This window comes from Rhinolophus sinicus, chromosome 18, assembly GCF_057876585.1.
Source record: "Rhinolophus sinicus isolate RSI-liver-muscle chromosome 18, RSI-T2T, whole genome shotgun sequence".
NCBI classification, from domain to species: Eukaryota; Metazoa; Chordata; class Mammalia; order Chiroptera; family Rhinolophidae; genus Rhinolophus; species Rhinolophus sinicus.
In genome coordinates, this window is record NC_142518.1 from 8,127,075 (window position 1) to 8,148,045 (window position 20,971).

At 41.6% G+C, this 20,971-nt stretch overlaps 1 protein-coding gene and 1 long non-coding RNA gene across 4 annotated transcripts; one reads left to right on the plus strand and one right to left on the minus strand.

The window, feature by feature from the left end:
• Positions 1–339: 339 nt before the first annotated feature.
• LOC141569688 (uncharacterized) lies at positions 340–5,347 on the minus strand. Its single transcript, XR_012493441.2, has 2 exons — positions 3,931–5,347; positions 340–571 (listed from the first exon to the last, which is right to left on the minus strand). It is a non-coding gene; the product is annotated as an uncharacterized LOC141569688 (long non-coding RNA).
• On the plus strand, positions 3,165–20,971 carry RAB9A (RAB9A, member RAS oncogene family). Of its 3 annotated transcripts, none has more exons than XM_074323918.2 (4): positions 3,165–3,340; positions 16,617–16,678; positions 17,400–17,504; positions 19,877–20,971. In XM_074323918.2, the coding sequence occupies exon 4, from the start codon at positions 19,913–19,915 to the stop codon at positions 20,516–20,518; it is 606 nt and encodes a 201-aa protein (XP_074180019.1). In that variant the 5' UTR covers positions 3,165–3,340; positions 16,617–16,678; positions 17,400–17,504; positions 19,877–19,912; the 3' UTR covers positions 20,519–20,971. The 3 variants fall into 3 exon arrangements, with proteins under 3 accessions (XP_074180019.1, XP_019601839.1, XP_074180018.1); XM_019746280.3 differs by lacking the exon at positions 17,400–17,504 and adding an exon at positions 17,329–17,359 and having other exon boundaries at positions 3,166–3,340; XM_074323917.2 differs by lacking the exons at positions 3,165–3,340; positions 17,400–17,504 and adding exons at positions 8,299–8,318; positions 17,329–17,359.

A 20,971-nucleotide genomic window follows, 5' to 3' on the forward strand; every position in this document is an offset into this window, starting at 1 on the left:
AAGATTGCAAATTACAAAATTTGCTCATTGATGATATATAGATTAAGGATGATGCTACTATTATTCCCTTTTTGATTCAGTACTCCTTTTTAAGCTATGCAGTGAAGAAATCAGATTTCTAGTATTTCCTCATATACTGAAGTTTTATCTGACTTAAGGATTGGGATCAATAGTTCTGTATTAATGTAAGAAACATGCTGAATTTAGTTTCTAGGCAAACTGGAAGAATGTGATATTGGTTTGAAATACTGAAAATGTATATATTATATAAATATGTAAATACGTATAAATAAATATGTTAAATATTTCAATATACAGAGTGTTCCCAAAAAATGTATACACATTTAAAAATTTTATTTTATTTTATTGGAGAGCAGTGTGTTTCTCCAGGGCCCATCAACTCCAAGTCGTTGTCCTTCGATTTAGTTGTGGAGGGTGCAGCTCAGCTCCAAGTCCAGTCGCCGTTTTCAATCTTAGTTGCAGGGGGCACAGCCCACCATCCCATGCGGGAATTGAACTGGCAACCTTGTTAAGAGCTTGTGCTCTAACCAACTGAGCCATCCGGCCGCCCCTGTATACACATTTTAAGAAAGGAAAAACTGTATTAAAATTATAATACAATGAATGATGCTAGCATTCATTTGATTAACGCCATCTTTTGAGCGAACGTCATACTACACATTGCTACGTAATTGAATTCAACTTCGAAAAGTAATACATAGATAACATCTCTTAAAATGTGTATACATTTTTGTGTACCCCCGGTATATTGAAAAGTTATACAAGAAATGTTTCCTCCCCCAAATTGGGATCTTCCTCCATATATTATTTGGTAATGTTTTTTCACTTAATATTATATGTTGTTATCTAGTTTCACTCTGACTTTCCCTTAAAGTGAAATATAATGGATTTTGAATTACATTTTATGCTTTTCTCCCTTCTTAGTATAGCTATACAAGAACATCTATGCAATATTGAGGACAAATCTCTATTTTGGCCAATGACTTGGGAAAAATATCCAATTTCTGATTCTTTAAATATGTCATTTAATGGTCAAATTGCCTACCATTGAGTTCTGTGTTTTTCCTTGTATGTAAAAAGTATACAGATATGCCTGGAGATATTTCAGGTTCGGTTCCAGACCACGATAAAGCGAGTATTACAATAAAGCGAGACGTAATCTTTTTGCTGGGGGAGGGTCTTGCAGTCAATTCGTAAAACACACAACATCTGTGAAGCGCAATAAAGTGAAGCTCAATAAAACGAGGTATGCCTGTAATCAATTTAATTATAATAAGTATTTATTATACTTGAGTCTGGAGCCCACTTGTAGCTTTTCATCAGAGGTACCAGAGGTGATGTCTTTCAGACTCCGGCTTGAAATGGAGTATTGACTCCCACTGCTCATAGTACTAAATGAATAGGTGTCATTTAAGGAATCATTAATGCCTAGCAACCGTAACCTCTTTTTCCTTCATGAGTGATGCTTTAGATGTTTACAGAACATAAAGACAAAAAGTCCTAATTAGATGAAGGGAGTCAAACTAGGTCAGTTCTTAAATGGTTTCATCAGTAAACAAGTTCATGGAGGAAGGGAGATAGAGACCATCTGTCTAACTTGTGTCAGCTTGCCAACCACACATATTCCACAACAAAAATCCCCCAAACTTGCCCTTTAGGGAAAAACCTTTTGACCCAACCTTCTCTTGCACTGTCAGATCAGTTAGGTAAAGAAGTGAATGGTGGAAGAGACCAGACAGAATATATGAATATTCTTAAGTGTCAGTTGGCTAGTGACCAAGTAATATTTATTTCAGAAAAAGTAACTTTCCTTATTTTTTCTTCAGGTGCTGGCTATAAGCTACACTCAGATATGTTTGCATGCTTCACTTACATTTTGGAACAGCCTAAGAATCACTTGTAGGACCTTCTTAGAACCTGTTTTTGAAAACTCTTGGATTTCTCAAGGCTTACTTTAAGCCAAGATACAATAATTTTGTAAGAGCACTTGTTAATAGCTGGTTTGTGTTAGCAGTTGCAGAGATCAATTCCTATTCCATCACTATTTGATTACGACTGAGATACAATTTTCAGGTGGCTTTTCCTTAGTGACCCTGGGCATTGCTTGTTGCATTTCAGTTCTATGTACATGACACTATGTATTTTTTTCTTTTGGAAAATTAACTGTAATGTTCTTATATGTTTTATTGTGTAGTTCTAATTATTATGTGTTTTAAAATTAAAATTAGATAATGGATATCTCTTCCCCCTCATTTTCAACAGATTTGTATTTTATAAACCTTTACTCATATTTCCTTGGGGAAATATCCTGCATGGATAAAAGAAAAATTCATTTAAACTCAAACTAGAACTCAATCCTTTTTACATGCCTAATTTTCACAAGTATTCTAAAACTGTCTTTTATATTTGCGAGAAACTCAAACATAACCTTTCCAGTGCTGAATGAAAAGACTACATTGGATTCATCACCTGAAAATGACTCCCTGAAGAGCCAGAGGTTATTTAATGATGATAACCTAGCAACTCATAAACGTGAGATCTTTCTCTTGGAAAAAAAACAAACTAAACGTACCCCACAAAATATATTGAGAGGTTACTAAAAGCCCCTTCGGTCTCCATGGGCCTTGTATCCGAAGACCCAGGCACTCAACTCCATATGTAAGTAATTAAGAATAGCTTCCCCAATACTGCCTTTTCCCAATACTGCTTTATATTTAGAGATGACAGAGCCAGTATTGTAACAACATTAAGAAAAAATTTTAAATTTAATTCTTGGTATTCCTCAAATCACAGCTGTTTTCGTTTTTCATCTACCGGTTTGCTCTTTGCGCATTCGCTTTCTCATCCTGTTTGTGCTTACGCGATGGTTTCTTCCCAGTTTACGTAAACAAAGATAATAAGTATAATGTGCTCTCTCTCACCGGAACGCAGCCAGAGGACACGAGGGAGAGCCGGCCGCAAGAAAAACCTTGATTTAGCAAGGACCAGCAGTCGGGGATTGGGAGAGGCAGGGGCAGACGGCCACCTCGAGACCCCAATTACCCGGGCTCCGCCCCGCCTCCCAGGCCCCGCCCCGCCTCCCAAGCCCCGCCCCGCCTCCCAGGCCCCGCACCACCTCCCAGGCCCCGCACCACCTCCCAGGCCCCGCCCCTGCCCGTCGCCATATTGTTGCCTCAGCGCTAGGCGGGAGCAGCCGGAGTTGCATTCCGGCTGCGCTGCTACGTTGTCCATCCCGCAGAAACCCCGACCCTCTCTGTTTCGTCATTGCACCTGGACCGGCCAGCCCGGAGCTCCCGGACGTCCGCCGTGTGTCCGCGAGGTGAGCGGGGCGCGGACTCTCGGGCTTGGCCGGGGGCCAGGCGCTGGGGCCGGGGGCCGCGGCCGGGTGCGCGGGCTTCTGAGGTGAACGCGCGGGCGGCGAGTACGGCCTGGGCCTGGGGCAGCTAGCTGGGCGGGGTGCACGCGGGGCCTGCGCGGGCCACTCGCCGGCCCCGGGAGGGGGACGGCTTGTTGCTCCCTAACTCCTCCTGACTGACGCAGGAAAGACGGGTTCCCACACTCACACACCGGGGAGGGACACACACCCCCAAACACCCCCAAACACCCAGGGAGGGAGATACATAAACACAAAACCCCGGGAGGGAGAGTGGCACACGCACAACCCCCGGGGACATACACAGACACCAGCCTTTCTCCCAACCACTCGGGGCACACACCCACACACCCCAGCCCACCCAGACCAACCCTGCCCCCGAGTGGTTCGTGAAGAGAAAGCAAAGGCACGAGTTGATGTTGGCGACCTCTGACTCGCTCCCTAGGTGGACCCTTGCTAATGTGTTACGAGCACTCGGGTGAGGGGTTTGGAATGTAAAGCCAGTCCTGGGGGCTGGAGGAGGTTTGGGGCGTTACCTGATTCAGGCTGGCTAATGCATCCGAATCGCGTTCCTTCCTTTCTTCCAACTTACTATGTAAAGAGGCAAGATGAGAGTTTTAAGTGCTGACCAAGTCGTTGTGGAGGTGTTAGTTTTGTTGTTTCTTTTTAAGTGATGACACATCCCGTGACCACGGTTCTTTTGAGGAATGACTTTTCTGCTAGTTTGCAAATTGTCACGTGACCACAATCGTTTTATAGGATTTCAGCGTCCTGATGAAAGCAATGGATAGAATCTGATTGCTTTTTTTAAATGAAATTTTTTTTTTACTTGTTTATCCTTCAATCTCTGGCACCATGGTTATGGAAAAATCCCTAACTTGCCTGTAATCTCAAAAACTGGTCAGTGAGCAAAACTGTAGAGATGAAGGAAACCCAGAACTCTTCAGTCAGGGGTGTTTAAGGAGACTGTTCTTAATTTTTCTTTTAGAAGCTTATGTTGAAGTTATAACGGCTTGTCTAGAACTCTTAGTATCTTAGATTTCCAAATCTAAGACGATGGTGGGGCAGTCTGCTGCTTCCAGTGTCTTTGTGTAGACATTGTAGTAAATTCCTCTTATACTAAAACGTTGCTGGCTTGATGACATTTATTTTGGAGAGTTTTGTGATGTGGGGATATTTTTGGTTTGTCATTTGTGTGGTTAGAGTGGACAAGTGAAACCTAAGTAGAACATCTTTGGCCTTGATTCCAAGCTGGGTTCTTGGAGAGGAGGGAGATACTTGAGTGCTGGTCCCTCTTTTCCTGCTTCTTCTTTTCTCTTTCTGTCTCAGCTACTTCTAACTATGTAGGCTACAGTACTCTGGTGGCCTGAAATTAAGTTCGTTTGGTTTTAGAAGTTAATTTTTAGCCTCCCCTAATATCTTAACCATTTCTTGGGCAGCTACTCTGGCACTGGATGTTCTGTCCATGTAAGTCCTGTACATACATAATTTTATTTAATTTTCACAGCATTTCTGCGGCATTACTCCATTTTACAGATGAGGAATTTGCTGGGGCACGGGAGGGTTCAGTCTGTTTCCCATATAGGGCAGACCAGGATTCAAAGCAGGCCTGTGTGAGGTAGTTCTCAACTGGGGACTTTTGATAATGTCTGCAGGCATTTTTGGTTCACACCTGAGAGTGAGTGCTGCTGCCTTCTAGTGGGTAGAGGCCAGAGATCTGCTCAATGACTTAAAATGCACAGGACAGCCCCCCACAACAAAGAGTTGTCTGGCCCAAAATGTCACTAGGGCGGGGATCGAGAAACCTTGCTTTACAGCAGTCCGTGTAACTTCAGGCCTTACATTTTAGTGCTTCTGTAGTTCAAATGCAATGTTCTTTTCCTATTTAGGATTCTTCCTCATTATTTTAAGCACAGGGGTAAATTTGAGAACTTGAGATTTCCCTTGACTAAGAGGCGTATTCATTCATTTGAAAGATTAAGGACTGAGAAGATAATTTTCTGATAACGGAATCCTTTTTTTCTTAGAGCCAAAGTGTCAAAAAAAAAACCTTGAGAGCCATTCATATCCCTTGAAGTAGACTTAGGGAGTTTGGTTCCTGTGTTATTCGAATTGTCAACAGACATTTTCTGAGTAGCCTGTCAGGCACTGATACAAAGGTGCTGGTGATTTGGAAGGCAGTAGGGAGATTACAGTCTAATTACAATCATAAGATCAGGTTCTGACTTTGTCCTAGAACAAAATTTACTGCCCGGGCTGCTCAAGGTCAGGCACCAGGTGTCATTAAAAAACACACACAAAAACTCACACACACAAACAAAACGGGCACACACACAGGTATAACATGGCATTTACTGTGGGCAGACTTAGGTGAAATGAGGAAAAGTTGCTGGCCTTTTGATAGCTTTGCAGTTTGACCATATGTGAATATTTAACAATCAAATTGAGTAGCCATTCTTGTTGAGCATAAAACTCTTCCTTAAATTTAGCCTCAGTAGACAGTAGTTATGCATGCGTTTTATCATTGAAATCAAGAAATAAATGACGACATTTTTTTTAAAGAACGACTTTTGCGTCATTTTCTTTCCTTGCTTTTTCCAGCCTGTTTTCACCAGGCCTATCTAAGACTAGGCCCTTCAATATATGTACTGCTTCATTCTGGTGGCAAGTGTAACTTTTAGGTGAACTTTGGGAGTGACTGACTGAGAGGAGTCAAAATGGCTGGTTCTGTTTTTAGGAATCTTTGTGGGTAGCTTTGCTTTTTGACTCATGCTAATGGACAGCGTGTTCTTTGCCAATGACTAGATTTCTCTGCCTCGTATCAGGAGTTGTCTGCTGTGGGGTAGAGGGTATTCTAAATTATACAGCTTAAAATGATCGCTATGGCTTGGGATCCAAGGAAGGAAAGTGTTCTTTTCTTACTGGAGGGGTTTTATTCTGGGAAGGGGCAAGAGGAGTTGGTGCAGGAAGAACATCACTGGCCTCAGAGGAGCCTTGCTCCATCTGTAGTTGGCTTGCCACTCTGGCCAAGTTAGGTCACCACATTTCTTTCTTTGTAAAATGAGACAGTTGTACTTTTATAATCTCTATGAGATTATATGTCACCAAGTAGAGACATCAAATTATTGACTTCTCAGTAGTTCTGCCCCAGGCAATTTGCTGGTTAAGCAGCAGAAGGAAATATGTCAAATGGATGTGTGTGTGTGTGTTTGGGAAACACTTCTCACTTGAAAGCTAGGTAGGTAATAAACTTGTTAGTCAAAACCAAGGACAAGAAAATAGGGCTTGTGACTAAGTAGGTCATCAACAGAGAACGTTTATTAAGGGTTTTTTTGTGGGGGAGGGGTGAACTCACAAAATGCCTCAGGGAGTTTGGAAAGCTGTGATGCAAATAAAAGGTCAGGATACCTGAGGGAGGAGACCTGGCTGGCTACGCAGGTGTGTAGGTGGAGGGAGGGCTGACTGCCTTGTGCCCTTGTGCCGAGGAGGCCAGGCTAGAAGCAGCCTCAGGCCCCTGCTTGCCAGGAGGCCCGGGGTGCGTGGGCTCATTAGGTCACTTGGAGGAGAAATCTGTTTCCCAAAGTGAATTTTCATATTGTACATGTGAAGATGAGCCCTGGGTATTTTCACATTCTGGATTCTTTCATTGATTTTTGACCATGGTAGGTACAGGGTTTGGAATGCTGTTGCTTATGAGCATAGAGAGGCTGACTAGATGTACATGAATATAAGGAAGGTGACAGCTAGATCAGCATAGCATAGAGACAGATGGGTGTGTTTTGGAAGAAAGGTGTTAGGTTGGTGCAAAAGTAATTGCAGTTTAAAAGGTTAAAAATAATTGCAAAAACGGCAATTACTTTTGCACCAACCTAATACCGTGTTTCCCCGAAAATAAGACCTAACCGGACCATCAGGTCTAATGCATCTTTTGGAGCAAAAATTAGTATAAGACCAGGTAGTATATCATATCATATCATATCATATCATATCATATATCATATCATATCATAGCCAATCTTATATAAGACCCGGTCGAAAAGACACATTAGAGCTCATGGTCCGGGTAGGTCTTATTTTCGGGGAAACACGGTAGAAGTGAAGCAGGCAGTAGAGGCTTCACCCAGCCCAGCTCATTTCATCGTGAGGAGTCTGGACACAGACTTCACTTTGTCCCCTGCCTGATGCCTTACAAATCTATGCTATTGTTTGATGGGATGGAGAAACAGTATGGCACAGTTTAACGCATTCATTCCATGGCCACATTCATTATCCAAGTGTGAAGGACAGCAGAGGAGTGTAAACTAACTGAACTGTTCAGTGTAAACTGAACTAACTTTTAATTCCAAATTCTTGAGACTTGTATTATTAGGTTGTGTACAGAGGCTAAGGTAGTTTGAGAAGGTTAGTTCTCATAAGAGTGGTTGTGTTATCATTGCGAAAGAAGTTTGAAAAAAGACTTACAGATTTGTTTCTGGAACTTGCTGACAAATAGAGGAGTGTTTAAATGATTTAACAGGCTCAAAAAAGTTAGAACTCACAGGGCTACCATGCTGTTAGGCGACTGCTCTAGTCTGTGCAGCTTCCTGCATGTGTAATCAGCAGTGATTAGGTGAATATGTTTAAAAAATACCTGTGTGGTTTAGTTGGAAGTCAGAACAACAGAAGAACTGCTTGAGGACCACACGTTGGTGAATGCAGAGTATTCTCTGGAATGAGTTCCAGTCTTCGTAATAAAATTCCTCAAATAGTTGTTTTGGAGCAAACAGCTGCCATCCTCATATCCTGTTCCACGTTAATATTTTTGCAGAGCTTGATATTTTGTCATGCCAGCCCTGGAAAACCAACTTGCAGAGGTATTGATGCCAGCGGGCAAATCCCCTGGAGTGAGGACTCAGCCCTGGGCCAAGAAGATTCTTGGCTTCCGGTAGGAAAGAATTCAAACGTGAGCCGATGTCGAGTTCGCAGTGAAAGTTTATTTAGCAAAGAGTAAGAAAAGGAAAGATACCCACAGACAGTGGCGGTCTCTAATCGCTAGTGGAAGAGAGACCCCCCCTCCACCCGCAGGGCTAGGGTTCATGTATGCTTCCATGGAAAATTTCTTGGTATGGGTGAAAGGAGGCAAGAACAATGGTTACGTTTATCTTTAACTTCTGTAAGGTGCAAGAAGAATAGGGGCAGGTTTATCTTTAACTTTTGTAAGGCACAACCTGTGGATTGTTCCTACGGGCATGGGGGCTGGCCACAATGGAATCTCTTTGCTTAACAGCCTTTGGGTGGTTTGTTCTGTTTGACTGATTAACATCTGCCCGACTTCTGTGTCTTGGAGCACGTAGGCAGCAGGCTTGGAATCCAGCCTCCTAGTTTCTTCTTTTGTAAAAGTAGTCCTCATGTCCCTTCCCTGTGTTAGTATGATGTCATTGAAAGGAATGTGGTGTGATCTAATGTTGAAACTCTGAACTTCCTCAAGTGCCAGTTTGCATGGTGTCCTGCAAATGGCCAGTAGCTCTGTGGTTTCCTCAGAAATTTAAAACAGCCTGCCCTGCCCCTGTTTCCTATGCACGTTGTCCTTGATTCCCCTCTCCCTTCCTGTCCGTGGTGTTTCATCCCCACTTCTGCTGCTCACACTTCTTTAGGAAGTAGATATTCTGGTGGAGAAAGGGGCCACTGGGTGCAGAGGGGTGGTCATGGGGTCTCCCGTATTCCAGAAACCCTTGCGCTTTCAGCCCTGGCCGACCTGTCTCAGTAAGTGTCAAGAAGTGTGTTAGGTTTCCTGGTCTCTTCAGTTTGTTACTTAGTGGACCACTTGTTTTCCATTTTTTCAATTTGGTTGCTGTCTCTCATTTACCGTTGTTCCCACTTGTTCTTTTGGGGTTTGTACATTTCTTAGTCCTTTCTGTCATTTGGTAGGAGTGAAGGTTACACATGTTTGATCTGCCCTGTTTAATTAGATCAGGGGAAGTTGATCTCTGTAAACCTGAGATTATTGATCTATAAAACATGGGTGACAGTGTCCAACTTGCAGGTGATTTGAAGGTGCTCTATGCCAGGTACCTAGTAGATATTTAGTAAACAGTGGTGGCTAATGTTATCCCGGTCGTAGCATTTGCTATTTGAGCAAACATGACAATAGCAATCGGTAGGGAGGGAAATGGACACATTTCTTGGGTGGGTGAATGAAATGGGTAAGACAGAAGAAGAAAGAGATTTTGGAAATGGGGAAAATATTTGCTTGGTTTTAGATATGTTGTATTTGAACTGCCATCAGGGTACCAGCTGAACATTAGGAGGCGTCTGGTGACTTCTGCGTATGTAGAGGAGGGAGATGAAGTTGGGAGCCTATGTGTAGGGAACAGAATGGAAGGTCGATGAGGCATAGAGGTGAAATAGGTAGTGATGGCAGAGTAAATTCAGGCTTGGAAAGCTTTTTGTAAGCAAAGTCAGCCTCATTACCTTGATGGGGGCATCGTTGATGGAGAAGTGGGATGAAGTGAACTTTCTGGAAAGCTACCTGCAGCACTCTTAATGTTTTTCTCATTTTGCCCTGGTGACAACTTCCCTGCAGAATGGGAGCCTAATCCAGCTGAGTCCTAAATGCCAGACATGTAGCTGCCATTGAAATATATCTTCTTGGGAAATTTCCACTCCTCTTACTTAATTTCTCTAATAGCCAAGAAGTTCCACTTTGCTGTGGCTTCATGCCTCGGGGCAATGTTTGTATACTAATTCTTCCCTGAGTTTATTTGGAAGTCCTCCAGCCCTTACCTTTTCCAAATTCAAGACACCTGGTTTCTTATCTCACTTGAGGAGAGAAGTCAGAACCAATGTTCCCTTAAGTTACAGCAGGTCATTGCAGATCATGTTTGTGTTTAGCTGCTTTAATGTGTTTTTCTAACACGCATATTTAAATTTATTTCTTTTATAATGCATTCTTCCTGAAACACCCAGCCGTGATTCTCAGTACTGCATTCCTCCTATCTTGTGATCTTTATCTGTTTCTTTGCATTTTAATTCTGTCTCCCAAAGTGTACCCTTAAACCGTCCCCACTTATTACAGGTAGATTTATTTATGCTTGTTCCTTTTAAAGATCTCATTAAACACAACAAAGAACAAAACGTTATCCTTCCAGGATTAGCAGTTTTCCACAAGTAAGTCTGTTCGCCGAACCATCACAGTTCATGATCAAAGTGCAATATTAATAAAGTCTCATGAGTGAGGGAGAGAATGGGAAACAGTGATGCCAAGTAAAGATGAAAGTCTTGAGAAAGTTATGAGCTACACAAATGGATCACATGTATTATATGAATGAATGCAGACATGTCTTGATCATTTCTTGAGGTCCAGATTCCTTTAGGAGTCTGATGAAACCTTTTTTACTCTTTGCAGAGAAAAGCTCAATCAAGCACACACGCTTCCATTCATACACTCGTGCTTATTTCACATGTGATTCTAGAAGGTGCGTTTTGCCCCTGCAGCTCCTTCATGGATTCCCAATTAAGCACATTCTGCATGTACACTGTCCAATACAGGGCAACGTAGCAATTTAAATGTAAACTAATTAAAATGAAAGACTCAGTCGCTCAGTTGGACAGCCACATTTCACGTGCTCAGTAGCCACATGTGGTGAGTGACCGCCGTGTTAGATGGCGCAGAGAACATTTCCTCCATCACAGAAAGTTCTCTTGGATAAGGCTGCTCTACTTTCAGGATGGTTTAAGAAGAGTCAGTTCCTTAACCAAATCTTTTTTCTCCTCTCTTCTCCCTTCCCCCTTCCCGCTCTCTCCACAACTGTTAATGATTAGTTAGTATACCTAACTACAGAGGTGCCTTGTTTTAAGCAAAACTGTGAGCACGTATTTCTTCAAAGTTTAATTAGATGACTCGTCTTCAAAAAAGAGTACTTATTGAAATGAGTTCTTTAAATAGCTTGATAGTGTGGTTTGATTTCAGTGTTTTCCTTCTCTTGCTGTCTCGATGAGGTAATGCTCAGTGGTCCCTTGGATAATTAATTTCATCTGGCAAGTTGTGGCTCCAAGTTGGTGTATTCCTATGGTATTTTGCTTTTTTTTGGTGGACCTTTTGCTGTAGAGATAGCACCCATTAGACTTCCTGACTTCCTTGACTTGCGTCTTGCTCATACGTTTCAGCAAGACAACCAGGAAGACTAGAAACAAAGGTTGGAGTTAATTAGGCTGTTAAGTGAGACATGTAGTCACATAACAGCCTAGCCAACTGTCCCCCCGTGTCTTTCCTTAAGGAAAGAAGAGTCTGTGAGACTGCGTTTCTGGGACTCTGCTCCATCCTTGTGTTTACACCTTATGTCTCTCTGTCTGGTCCCCAAAAGATGGTTTGCAACCAAAGACGGGTAAGATATCTCACGGGAGATACAACCTAAGCCAGGCGGAACCGAGTGGGGACCCCCAATGAGCTGCCTTAGAAAAATGTGGGAAGGGGCTTTGCCTCCCCTTCCCCCTGCCTGGGAAAAGCTGTTGCCGGCTCTGGCTTTTCCCTTGCACCTGTTTGTGAGAGAAGTCACGAAGACAATAAAGGTCAGTTCTCTCTACTTATCTCAACGGAGCTGTTACAATATGAGAGACTTGACCCTGAGAGGGTACATACCGTAATTAAGACATCGTGGGACCTTGTACTTCGGCTGTTGACAGACAAAGGGTGATTGGAATAAACATTTTTCTGCTATGATGTATGAGTCTCACAGACTGTGTAAGAAACAATGTTACTTTCTTGTATTTGTATACCTATCAATAAAAACCTCCAGTCGGCCTTATTCTGGGCTCCAGTCCTCTGAGACTGAGAGACCCCTGGCCTTCGGAGAGATTTAACTGCATGAAGTCTCTGTTTGTTTCTTTCTTAAAAACTTAACCCAAGCCGCCCCTTCTCGCACCCTCACTGCCCGTGTTGCACTGGACGCAACAGAGACACACCTATATTAAGATACTATAGGGAAATAAATACAGCTCCAGTGAAAATAGAAATAATTTAGAGATTATCCATGCTTTTTTTCCTTAGTTCCTTTGAGCCTCAATTTCTCAAGCTATGAAAGGAAATGAAATAAGCGGTATGCCTCTAACTAGGACATTCAGGATGAATGCAAAAGGGACATGTCGTTTTGAAAAAAAAATCTGTTCCTAAATTTAAAACAGTGATAAATATAATTTAAGTGTTTGGAAGTGAGAACTAATCAAGAGGTTACAGAGTATGTGTTTCAAAATCTGAAATTTTGAGAAAAGCAGTTTATAAACGCAGCCTCCTGTCCCTTTGGCTGCTTGTTAGAGGAATGTTGTCATATTTCTAATATTCACTAGCTCCCTGTGGCAGGCAGCAGTACTTACTTTAAAGTGATTTCTCATTAGACTTGCATGTAAAAAAACAATTTTTTTGTTCCCACACATTTTAATAATCCTCAAAAATAGAATGGAGGAAGAACTGATTGATTAGAGAAACAAAGAATTGTAAGTACGGAAAGTACAAGTAGAAAATAAGAATAGAATAACAAAAATAAAGGAGGAAGTAATTTACTTTGTTCTCAGTTTAGCACTTATTTGATACCTCACCATTTGTAAAGTTTTGTGCAAGATGATGCAGAACAAAAAAAGGACAAATGAATGATGGCATTAGGTGTTGGGGAGCCTTCCCAGGGAGGTGACATTGCAATTAGGAAACCGACACATACACAACTGACTGGTTACAGGTATCTGCTGAAAACATGGTTTATTTTCTTTCCTGCCAGTGACCTACTTATCCAACTTTCCATTCAGATTAGTGTGTGCCACATACAGCATGTGTTGGTGCCAGCACGTGGTACTGTAATCCTAAAATAGTATCTGTTGTGCCTGTGACTGGTTTATTTAAAAGGACACTGCTGAAGGGACAAGGAGAGTATTTGTGGCTCTGTGTAAATCAAAGTTTAGGGTCTTATTGCTAATAAGACCTTAGGCTGTGTGTATCTAAATATACCAGGGGTTCCCAAAAAATGTATACACGTGACTTGTATTCATGTTTTGTTACCGGTATATATTGAGTATTACAATTTTAATACAGTTTTTTTCCTTTCTTAAAAGGTATATACATTTTTTTGGCATCCGTTGTGTATCTGTCTTCTTTATATAATTCACATACTGTAAAAGTCATCCTTCCAATGTGTGCAATTCAGTGGCTTTCAATATAGTCACAAAGCTGTGTAATTATCACCATTCTGTAATTCCAGAGTATTTTCACCCTGTCCTCCAAAAAAAAAAACTCTGCCCTTATTACTAGCAGTTATTCCCCATTTACCTCTCCCCCACATTCCCTGGAATCACAGATCGACTTTCTGTCTGGATTTGCCTATCCTGAACATTTCCTATAAATGCAACAAAAAACAAAAGCAACAAAAACAAGATAATGCAGAACAAAAAAAGGACATCCCATTTATATCCTGAATATTTCCTATAAATGGGATCATTAATATGTGGCCTTTTGTGTCTGGCTTTTTTCACTTATTGTAATGTTTTTGTTGTTGCGTGTATCAGTACGTCATTCTTTTTATAGCTCATTAATCTTCCGTTGTATAGATATTCCCGTTTTGTTATCCATTCATCCGTTGATGAACATCTGGGTTCTTTCCGCTTTGGGGCTTTTATGAATAATGCGGCCGTGAGCATTTGTGTACAAGCTTTTGTGTGGATGTATGGTGTAGGTATGTGCCTCAGAGAGGAATTGATGGGTCATGTGGTAACTCTATGTTTAACGTTTGAGAAACCACAAGGCTGATTTTCATTATCATTGCTCCATTTACATTCCCATCAGCAGTGCATGAGGGTAACAGTTTCTCCATAACCTCTTCAACACTTGTTATTGTCTACCGTGTTTCCCCGAAAATAAGACCTAGCCAGACCATCAGTGCTAATGCATCTTTTGGAGCAAAAATTAATATAAGACCTTATCTTATTGTACTATGATATAAGACTGGGTCTTATATAACATGATATAAGACCCGGTCTTATATTAATTGTTGCTCCAAAAGACGCATTAGAGCTGATTGTCCGGCTAGGTCTTATTTTTGGGGAAACAGGGTATCTTTTCTATTCTAGCCATCTTGGTGCAAAGTGGTATGTCATAAGTTTGATTTGCATTTCCCTACTTGGTAATGATGTTGACCATTTTTGCCCATTTTAAAATTGGGTTATTGTTTCTTATTGATGAGTTGTAAGAGTTCTTTATGTATTCTGGATACAAGTCCCTTATCAGATACTTGGTTTGCAAATATTTTCTGCCATTCTGTGTTGTCTTTTCACTTTCTTGATAGTGTCCTTTGAAGCATGAAAGTTTACTTTTAATGAAGTTCAATTTATTATTCTTTTTTTTTGTTGCTTGTGGTTTTGGTGTCATATTCAGTTATTTTTAATATAATTAGTTGTAGGAAAATTTAGGAAGCCATTATCCTTGAGGTCTGGTGGATAGCAGTATTTAAAGAATTTAAAGGTGATTTCCATTTCATTTAACTGCAGCATTCAGTCAAGCTAGACTTTAAATGAAAATGAAGCTTTTGATTCATTTTGATATACTTTTGATATTTAAAAAAGTATGACTTTGCAACCAGATGAGAACTTTGAAGACTGAACTCAGTATTGATTAGTCTAGGTTTTCTTGCAGACTTTAATATAAACCTGTAAGCTTCTACATGGTGGTCATGGTGTGTTTACTGCTGGGGTATATTTCCACAGTGCCATGTCTCCATGTCTCCTCAAGGTGTGCTCCACACCCCCCAGTTAGGCACTTAGGTCATTTCCGAAATCCTTCTTGGCTTCTAAGGCCGGGCCTGGTGCAGGCCTCTCTCCACTGCCATCTGCATAGAACCCTCCTCTCTCTCCAGGCTCCAGGTGCAGGTGCTCGGGCCATTGGGCCCAGCTGCCTGGGCTGGGGCTGGTCCCACTTCCTGCTCCCTCCCTCTTCTCACAGTTGTCCCCTGCTGAGCTGAGCCTGTGGCTAAACCCAGTCGCCCTGGGTCCAATCCACCTGTAGTGGAATCAGACCTTGGTGAGGCTGCGTTCTAAGCACAGCGTGTGGCTAAAACGAGCGTTGACACATTGCTTCGGAACAGCCCACACTGGAAACTGGTGTATAGTCTTCACTAATACTGCTTTATTCTACGTGTCAGTGGATTGACTGCTACTAGTTCTGTCAAGTTTACTTGTTTTTGTGCAGATCTTGAAATAAAGCGAGCAGTTGAAAGACTTACCATTGCAACTGCTTATTTTCATTCTACCCGTGGCAGCAACAGGAAAACCCCCAGAAATGAATGCAAATGCAGCTGTGCCTGGTAGGCTGTGTGCTGGGCGTTAGAGTAGTCAGTTGGCCACATGCAGGTCTCACTTCACCTTTCACTCGCTGTGTGACCTGAGTCAGTGCCCTTATCTGGACTATAGGGATAAAGAGAGACTTGTGAGGAGTGAATGCAGTGAAGCAGAGTAAATGCCTCACAGGGCTCGGTCAGTGCTAGCCTTGTTACAGACGTACCTCGTTCTATTGCGCTTTGCTTTATTGCACTTTGCAGATATTGTGGTTGTTTACAAATTAAAGGTTTGTGGCAGCCACCAGCAAAAAGATTAGGACTCGCTGAAGGCTCAGATGATAGTTAGCATGTTTTTTAAGCAATACACTATTTTTTAATGAAGGCATGTACATTGTTTTTTAGACATAATGCTATTGCACACATAGTATAGTATATACATAACTTTTATATGCACGGGGAAATCGGAAAATCCATGTGACTCGCTCTTGTGGTATTTGCTTTATTGTGGTGGTCTGGAACTGAACACCCAGTGTCCCTGAGGTCTGCCTGCTTTATTACTCTTTTATCCTTAACGCCAAACGGTCAAGGTTTGGAGTCTTGTTTTTTTCCATCGATTGAATTGATAAGTTAAGGGCGGCTGTATGTAAGTCCCACAAAAATGCCCTTTGCTTTTAGGGGGGCAGGGGCTTTGAAACCATTTCATTAGACCAAGAGAGGCTAGTACTTGGTCCTCACTGGGGAACCGTGACACTGAATTTGGTCTCTGGCTGGGATCCTTGGGCTTCCCAATGTCTGCCTGCGTAATCCTCTCATTTGTTCTGCCCATAATGCTTAACCGAAGTGTGACTGAAGAAATGGCTTTTGCGAAAACTGCCAGTAAAGACTTTTGCAAAAACTGCCAGTAAAGACTTCTTCTTGTGTTCATTCCACAGAAACTTCCTGCACGCCTACAATGAGCCTGGCACAGTGGTGAACTGTTTCAAGGGCACTGGAGGTAGGTACTCTTGTCACCATTGTCCTGTGAGCTTCAGGATGCCCGTGGGTCTGCCTTCTTGGCCTTTGGTGCCAGGAACCACTTCTCCTTTCTGACAGCAGGCTTTTATTTGGTCACAAGAAGGTTTTTACCTCGGCCTTGGCTGCCCAGAAAGAAGCTTCACGACACTCTTTGGTGCCTTAGCCCGACTTTCCCTGTGTTCTCATTGGTGCCCCTCCCTCGCGTGGCCCTTCTTTTTGCCTTGCTTATGTTCACTTTACTCGTATTTTATTCCCTGAAATATGATTATTGCAAGCCACTCAAAATTGGGGCAAATTCTGAAGAAGAAATGAAACATTTTACCTTTCATCTTAAGAAAATTTTATAGCTCTCTTTAGTATGAAACTTAGAAAAAAAGCGTAGGCATGTGAAAAACTTTCTGGAAAAAAACACACAACGATTAAAGTGTAGTATTTGATTCCAGGACTTCTTTTAGGCTGAGAATGGTCCTGGGCAGCTTTCAGCTGTGATTTTCCTTTTAAATTAAAAATCTAGCTGCTAATAGAAGTCAGATATTCCACATTTTAATTATTGCGTATACTCTTAAAATTACAAAAACAAATCGAATGTACATTGCTAAGGTGAGCTTTCTGATTTTTTTTTCTTTGCAGATAATGATGATGCTTGAACTGAACAATTAAGGTGAGATTTATGACCTATGTAGTATGCTTTTCTTATTCAGGTTTCCTTATAGAATTAAAAGTGGTGTTTTAACCTTGATGAAGATTGTTGTCTTTGGGCAACCATTCCAAACGGGAGTATAAAAGGCTTCACATTCCATTTTAAGGTGAGTTCTGAAAATAACATAGCAGGATGCCTTCATTCATTCAGCTTACACTAAAGAAGTTTCAAAGGACTTAACTGTTTTCAGAGAAGAAAAAGGTAACATTTTTAATGTCTAAGCTGATTATAGTTATGTTACTGTGTAGATTGCATGAATTTAGCTTGTGTTAGATGTCACTGGGAAATAAGATGTTTTGTACAAGAATCTGTATCACCATGTATATATATATGCTTATTATATATAACTCTACTTAGAATCACAGAGATGTTTGTGTGTATATTAACTGTCTTAGCAAATGTCAGCCGACTCCCAAATAGGATATCTGGGAGGCCTCAAATTACAGATGGGAAATGTAAACATTGTACCCTATTTCCTGGTGTGTGGGTCTAACATTCCCCAAATTTGTTTGATCAGAATAATGGCACAAATTAGGAAATCCCATGTTATTATGAAAAAAAGAAAGTGTCCTGATAAAATTACAAATGACAAATCACAAGGAATTTCCAAGACTTAATTTGATGCAAACAGTCGTCTGAGTGGAGGCGGTTAGCATGTATAATCTGGTTTATAATTTGTTACACCCTCATTACAGAACATGGAACTTTGTGTTCATGTGTCTCAGACATTGTGTGAAAGCAACAGCCTTGGGATGGGGGTTGCTGGGAAGGTTCCCAGTGTTGGTGATGACCAAGCTGAGTGGTTCTGAGGGCCCTAAGTGACTCAGGGTGGAATCACCAGCAGCGGGAACAGCATGTGCCAGGTGAAGGCAAGGGAGAGAGTGCGAGCTGAGAAAGTGGAATTGAATTTCAGCCCCATCTGTACATTTCCGAGTAGTGACTGAAGCCGAGAACGGGGAGCAGGGCCAAGTGTCTTGCCTTAGAAGTTGGACTTAGACTTGAATCTCTGAACTACTGAGGAATGTTGAGGAGGGGGCATTTGACAAATGTTAGAATAGTTGGTGTGCTTTTTTGGTTTTGTTACTCCTTTTTCTATAAGTTGAAGTTGTTTAAGCAAGATTGCAAAGTATTAAAGGAACCGATTTAGCACGTTGTTACCTATTTCAGGAAATTAAGCGGCTTGAGATTGTTTCAGTTTCTTCTCTGACATTAATTTAGTCTGGGCATTGGGCACAGTGATCCATTGGCAGTAGCCCATATTAGACACTGCAGATGGTGGACATCTCCACCCTTGCAGAAAGTTCTGTTAGTACTACGCTAAAGGTTGTCTACTTTTACAAATTTCGATATACTTACAAGCCACTTACTACTGAAATATTTACAGATTAAGTGATATAATTTGGTTCAAAATAGGGAGATGGGAGAATGGGGAGTTATGGAAGAAATAGGATTTGCCCTAAGTTGTTAATTATGAAGCTAGGTTTAGGGCCCATGGAGTTTCATTATATTATTCTCATTATTCAAGAATTTTGTGTATGCTTGAAATTTCCCATAATGAAGAATTAAAACAGAAGCTTGAATAGGAACAGTGCTCCCATCAGTGCTTAGAAGCAGCCGTCTGTAAATGGGCATCTGAAATCCCACCCGACAGGCTGATGCCTGTAGTGGAGGAAAGTTTTTAATCCTGCCCCAGGGTTCCCTCCAAGGGGTACACGTAGTACCACATTCTTGTTTAAGGTTTATTTCATTCCCCCTTGAAACACATGTAGCAGCACGTTTGTTAAGAGTTGGAACTGCCCAAATGAGTATTGAGGGTAGAATGTGCTGTATTACAATATTATATTAAAAATTCCATTGCTGCTGACATTAATTTTGGCAAACTCAAAATTGTGTTCGTGATGAAGAGAACAGAGTCTATTTACTCAGTGGTTGGCTTATTTTTGTTCACCGCCAGATCAGTCAGCTTCTGTCTCTGGTTTCCCCGTTATCAGCTCCTATGGTAATGGCATTGGAAGAGAGAAAGTGGGGGTCGTTGAGAAAACCCCTGGCATGAGAGGAAAGCCATTGGTGAACACTGCCACTGTGTCTGTCACCAAAGGGCTGTTTGAAGTTGTTACAGAGACTTGCCTACTTTGGTCTCCTGCTGCATCTCTAACAAGCGGTAGCAGAGCTTATTGTGCGTAGAGAAGAGCGGTGGAGAGCAAGGTCTTTGGGGCAGACTTGGCCTTGAGTACCAGCTGCAGTCAGCTGAGACCCAAGGAAGGGAAGTGTGAGCCCTCACCAGCTCTCGTAGGGAACATTAGGTGCCTGGCGCGTGCTTGAGTGCTCTGTAAATGACAGCTCTTGCTATTACGTATTCTCTGTGCAGAAAGGAACTGGGGCTCTTTGTTTTATTTCCCTCAAATGCTGATATTCATAGAATCATGTAGAGCAGTGTGCAGGTCTACAGGAATGTAATGGTACCTTTTTATTTTACAGGGTTCTGTTCTGAAGTCAAAGATCTTGAGGTTAATAATGGCAGGAAAATCATCACTTTTAAAAGTAATTCTCCTTGGAGATGGTGGAGTTGGGAAGAGTTCTCTAATGAACAGATATGTGACCAATAAGTTTGATACCCAGCTCTTCCATACAATAGGTGTGGAATTTTTAAATAAAGATTTGGAGGTAGATGGACATATTGTTACCATGCAGATTTGGGACACGGCCGGTCAAGAGCGATTCAGAAGCCTGAGGACACCATTTTACAGAGGTTCAGACTGTTGCCTGCTCACTTTTAGTGTCGATGATTCTCAGAGCTTCCAGAACTTGAGTAACTGGAAGAAAGAATTCATATATTATGCAGATGTAAAAGAGCCCGAAAGCTTCCCTTTTGTGATTTTGGGTAACAAGATTGACATAAGTGAACGGCAAGTGTCTGCCGAAGAAGCCCAAGCCTGGTGCAGGGACAACGGCGACTGCCCTTACTTTGAAACAAGTGCAAAAGATGCCACGAATGTCGCAGCGGCCTTTGAGGAAGCGGTTCGAAGAGTGCTTGCTGCGGAGGATAGGTCAGATCACTTCATTCAGACAGACACGGTCAGTCTGCACCGTAAGCCCAAGCCTAGCTCATCTTGCTGTTGATCGTTAGAGCGGGCGCCTGAGCGTTCTAACCAACTCACACATATACACAGATCAACAGAGTGAAAAGAGAATTAGCATTTGCAGCAATGGATCATTTACTCATAAAATTAAACTAACCATATTGCTGGTTCATTAGTGGATGGGAGAAGGGACACTTGTGGAAGAATCGATTTACTCAGTCATGAATGGCACCTTACATTTACAAATTGTAACAGTTGTCTAATAACAATTAATTTAAATATGTAAGTTCCAGAGCTAATAAATGAGATGACCGAGACTTTATAAGTAAAACAAAGCACTTGAATATTCTAGAAGTTAGTGTTTTTTCCCCGGGAAAGTGGAGAACTACTTTTTATATATGTATATTTTTATGTAATTAGCATTCGATTCCTGGTTTGGGGGAAACTTTCCTAAGGCAATAATGTTAGATATTAAAGATTAAAATTGAATGCA

Bases quoted from the DNA above. Each gene is read 5' to 3' on its own strand.
- RAB9A (XM_074323918.2), top strand. From the start codon at position 19,913: ATGGCAGGAAAATCATCACTTTTAAAAGTAATTCTCCTTGGAGATGGT.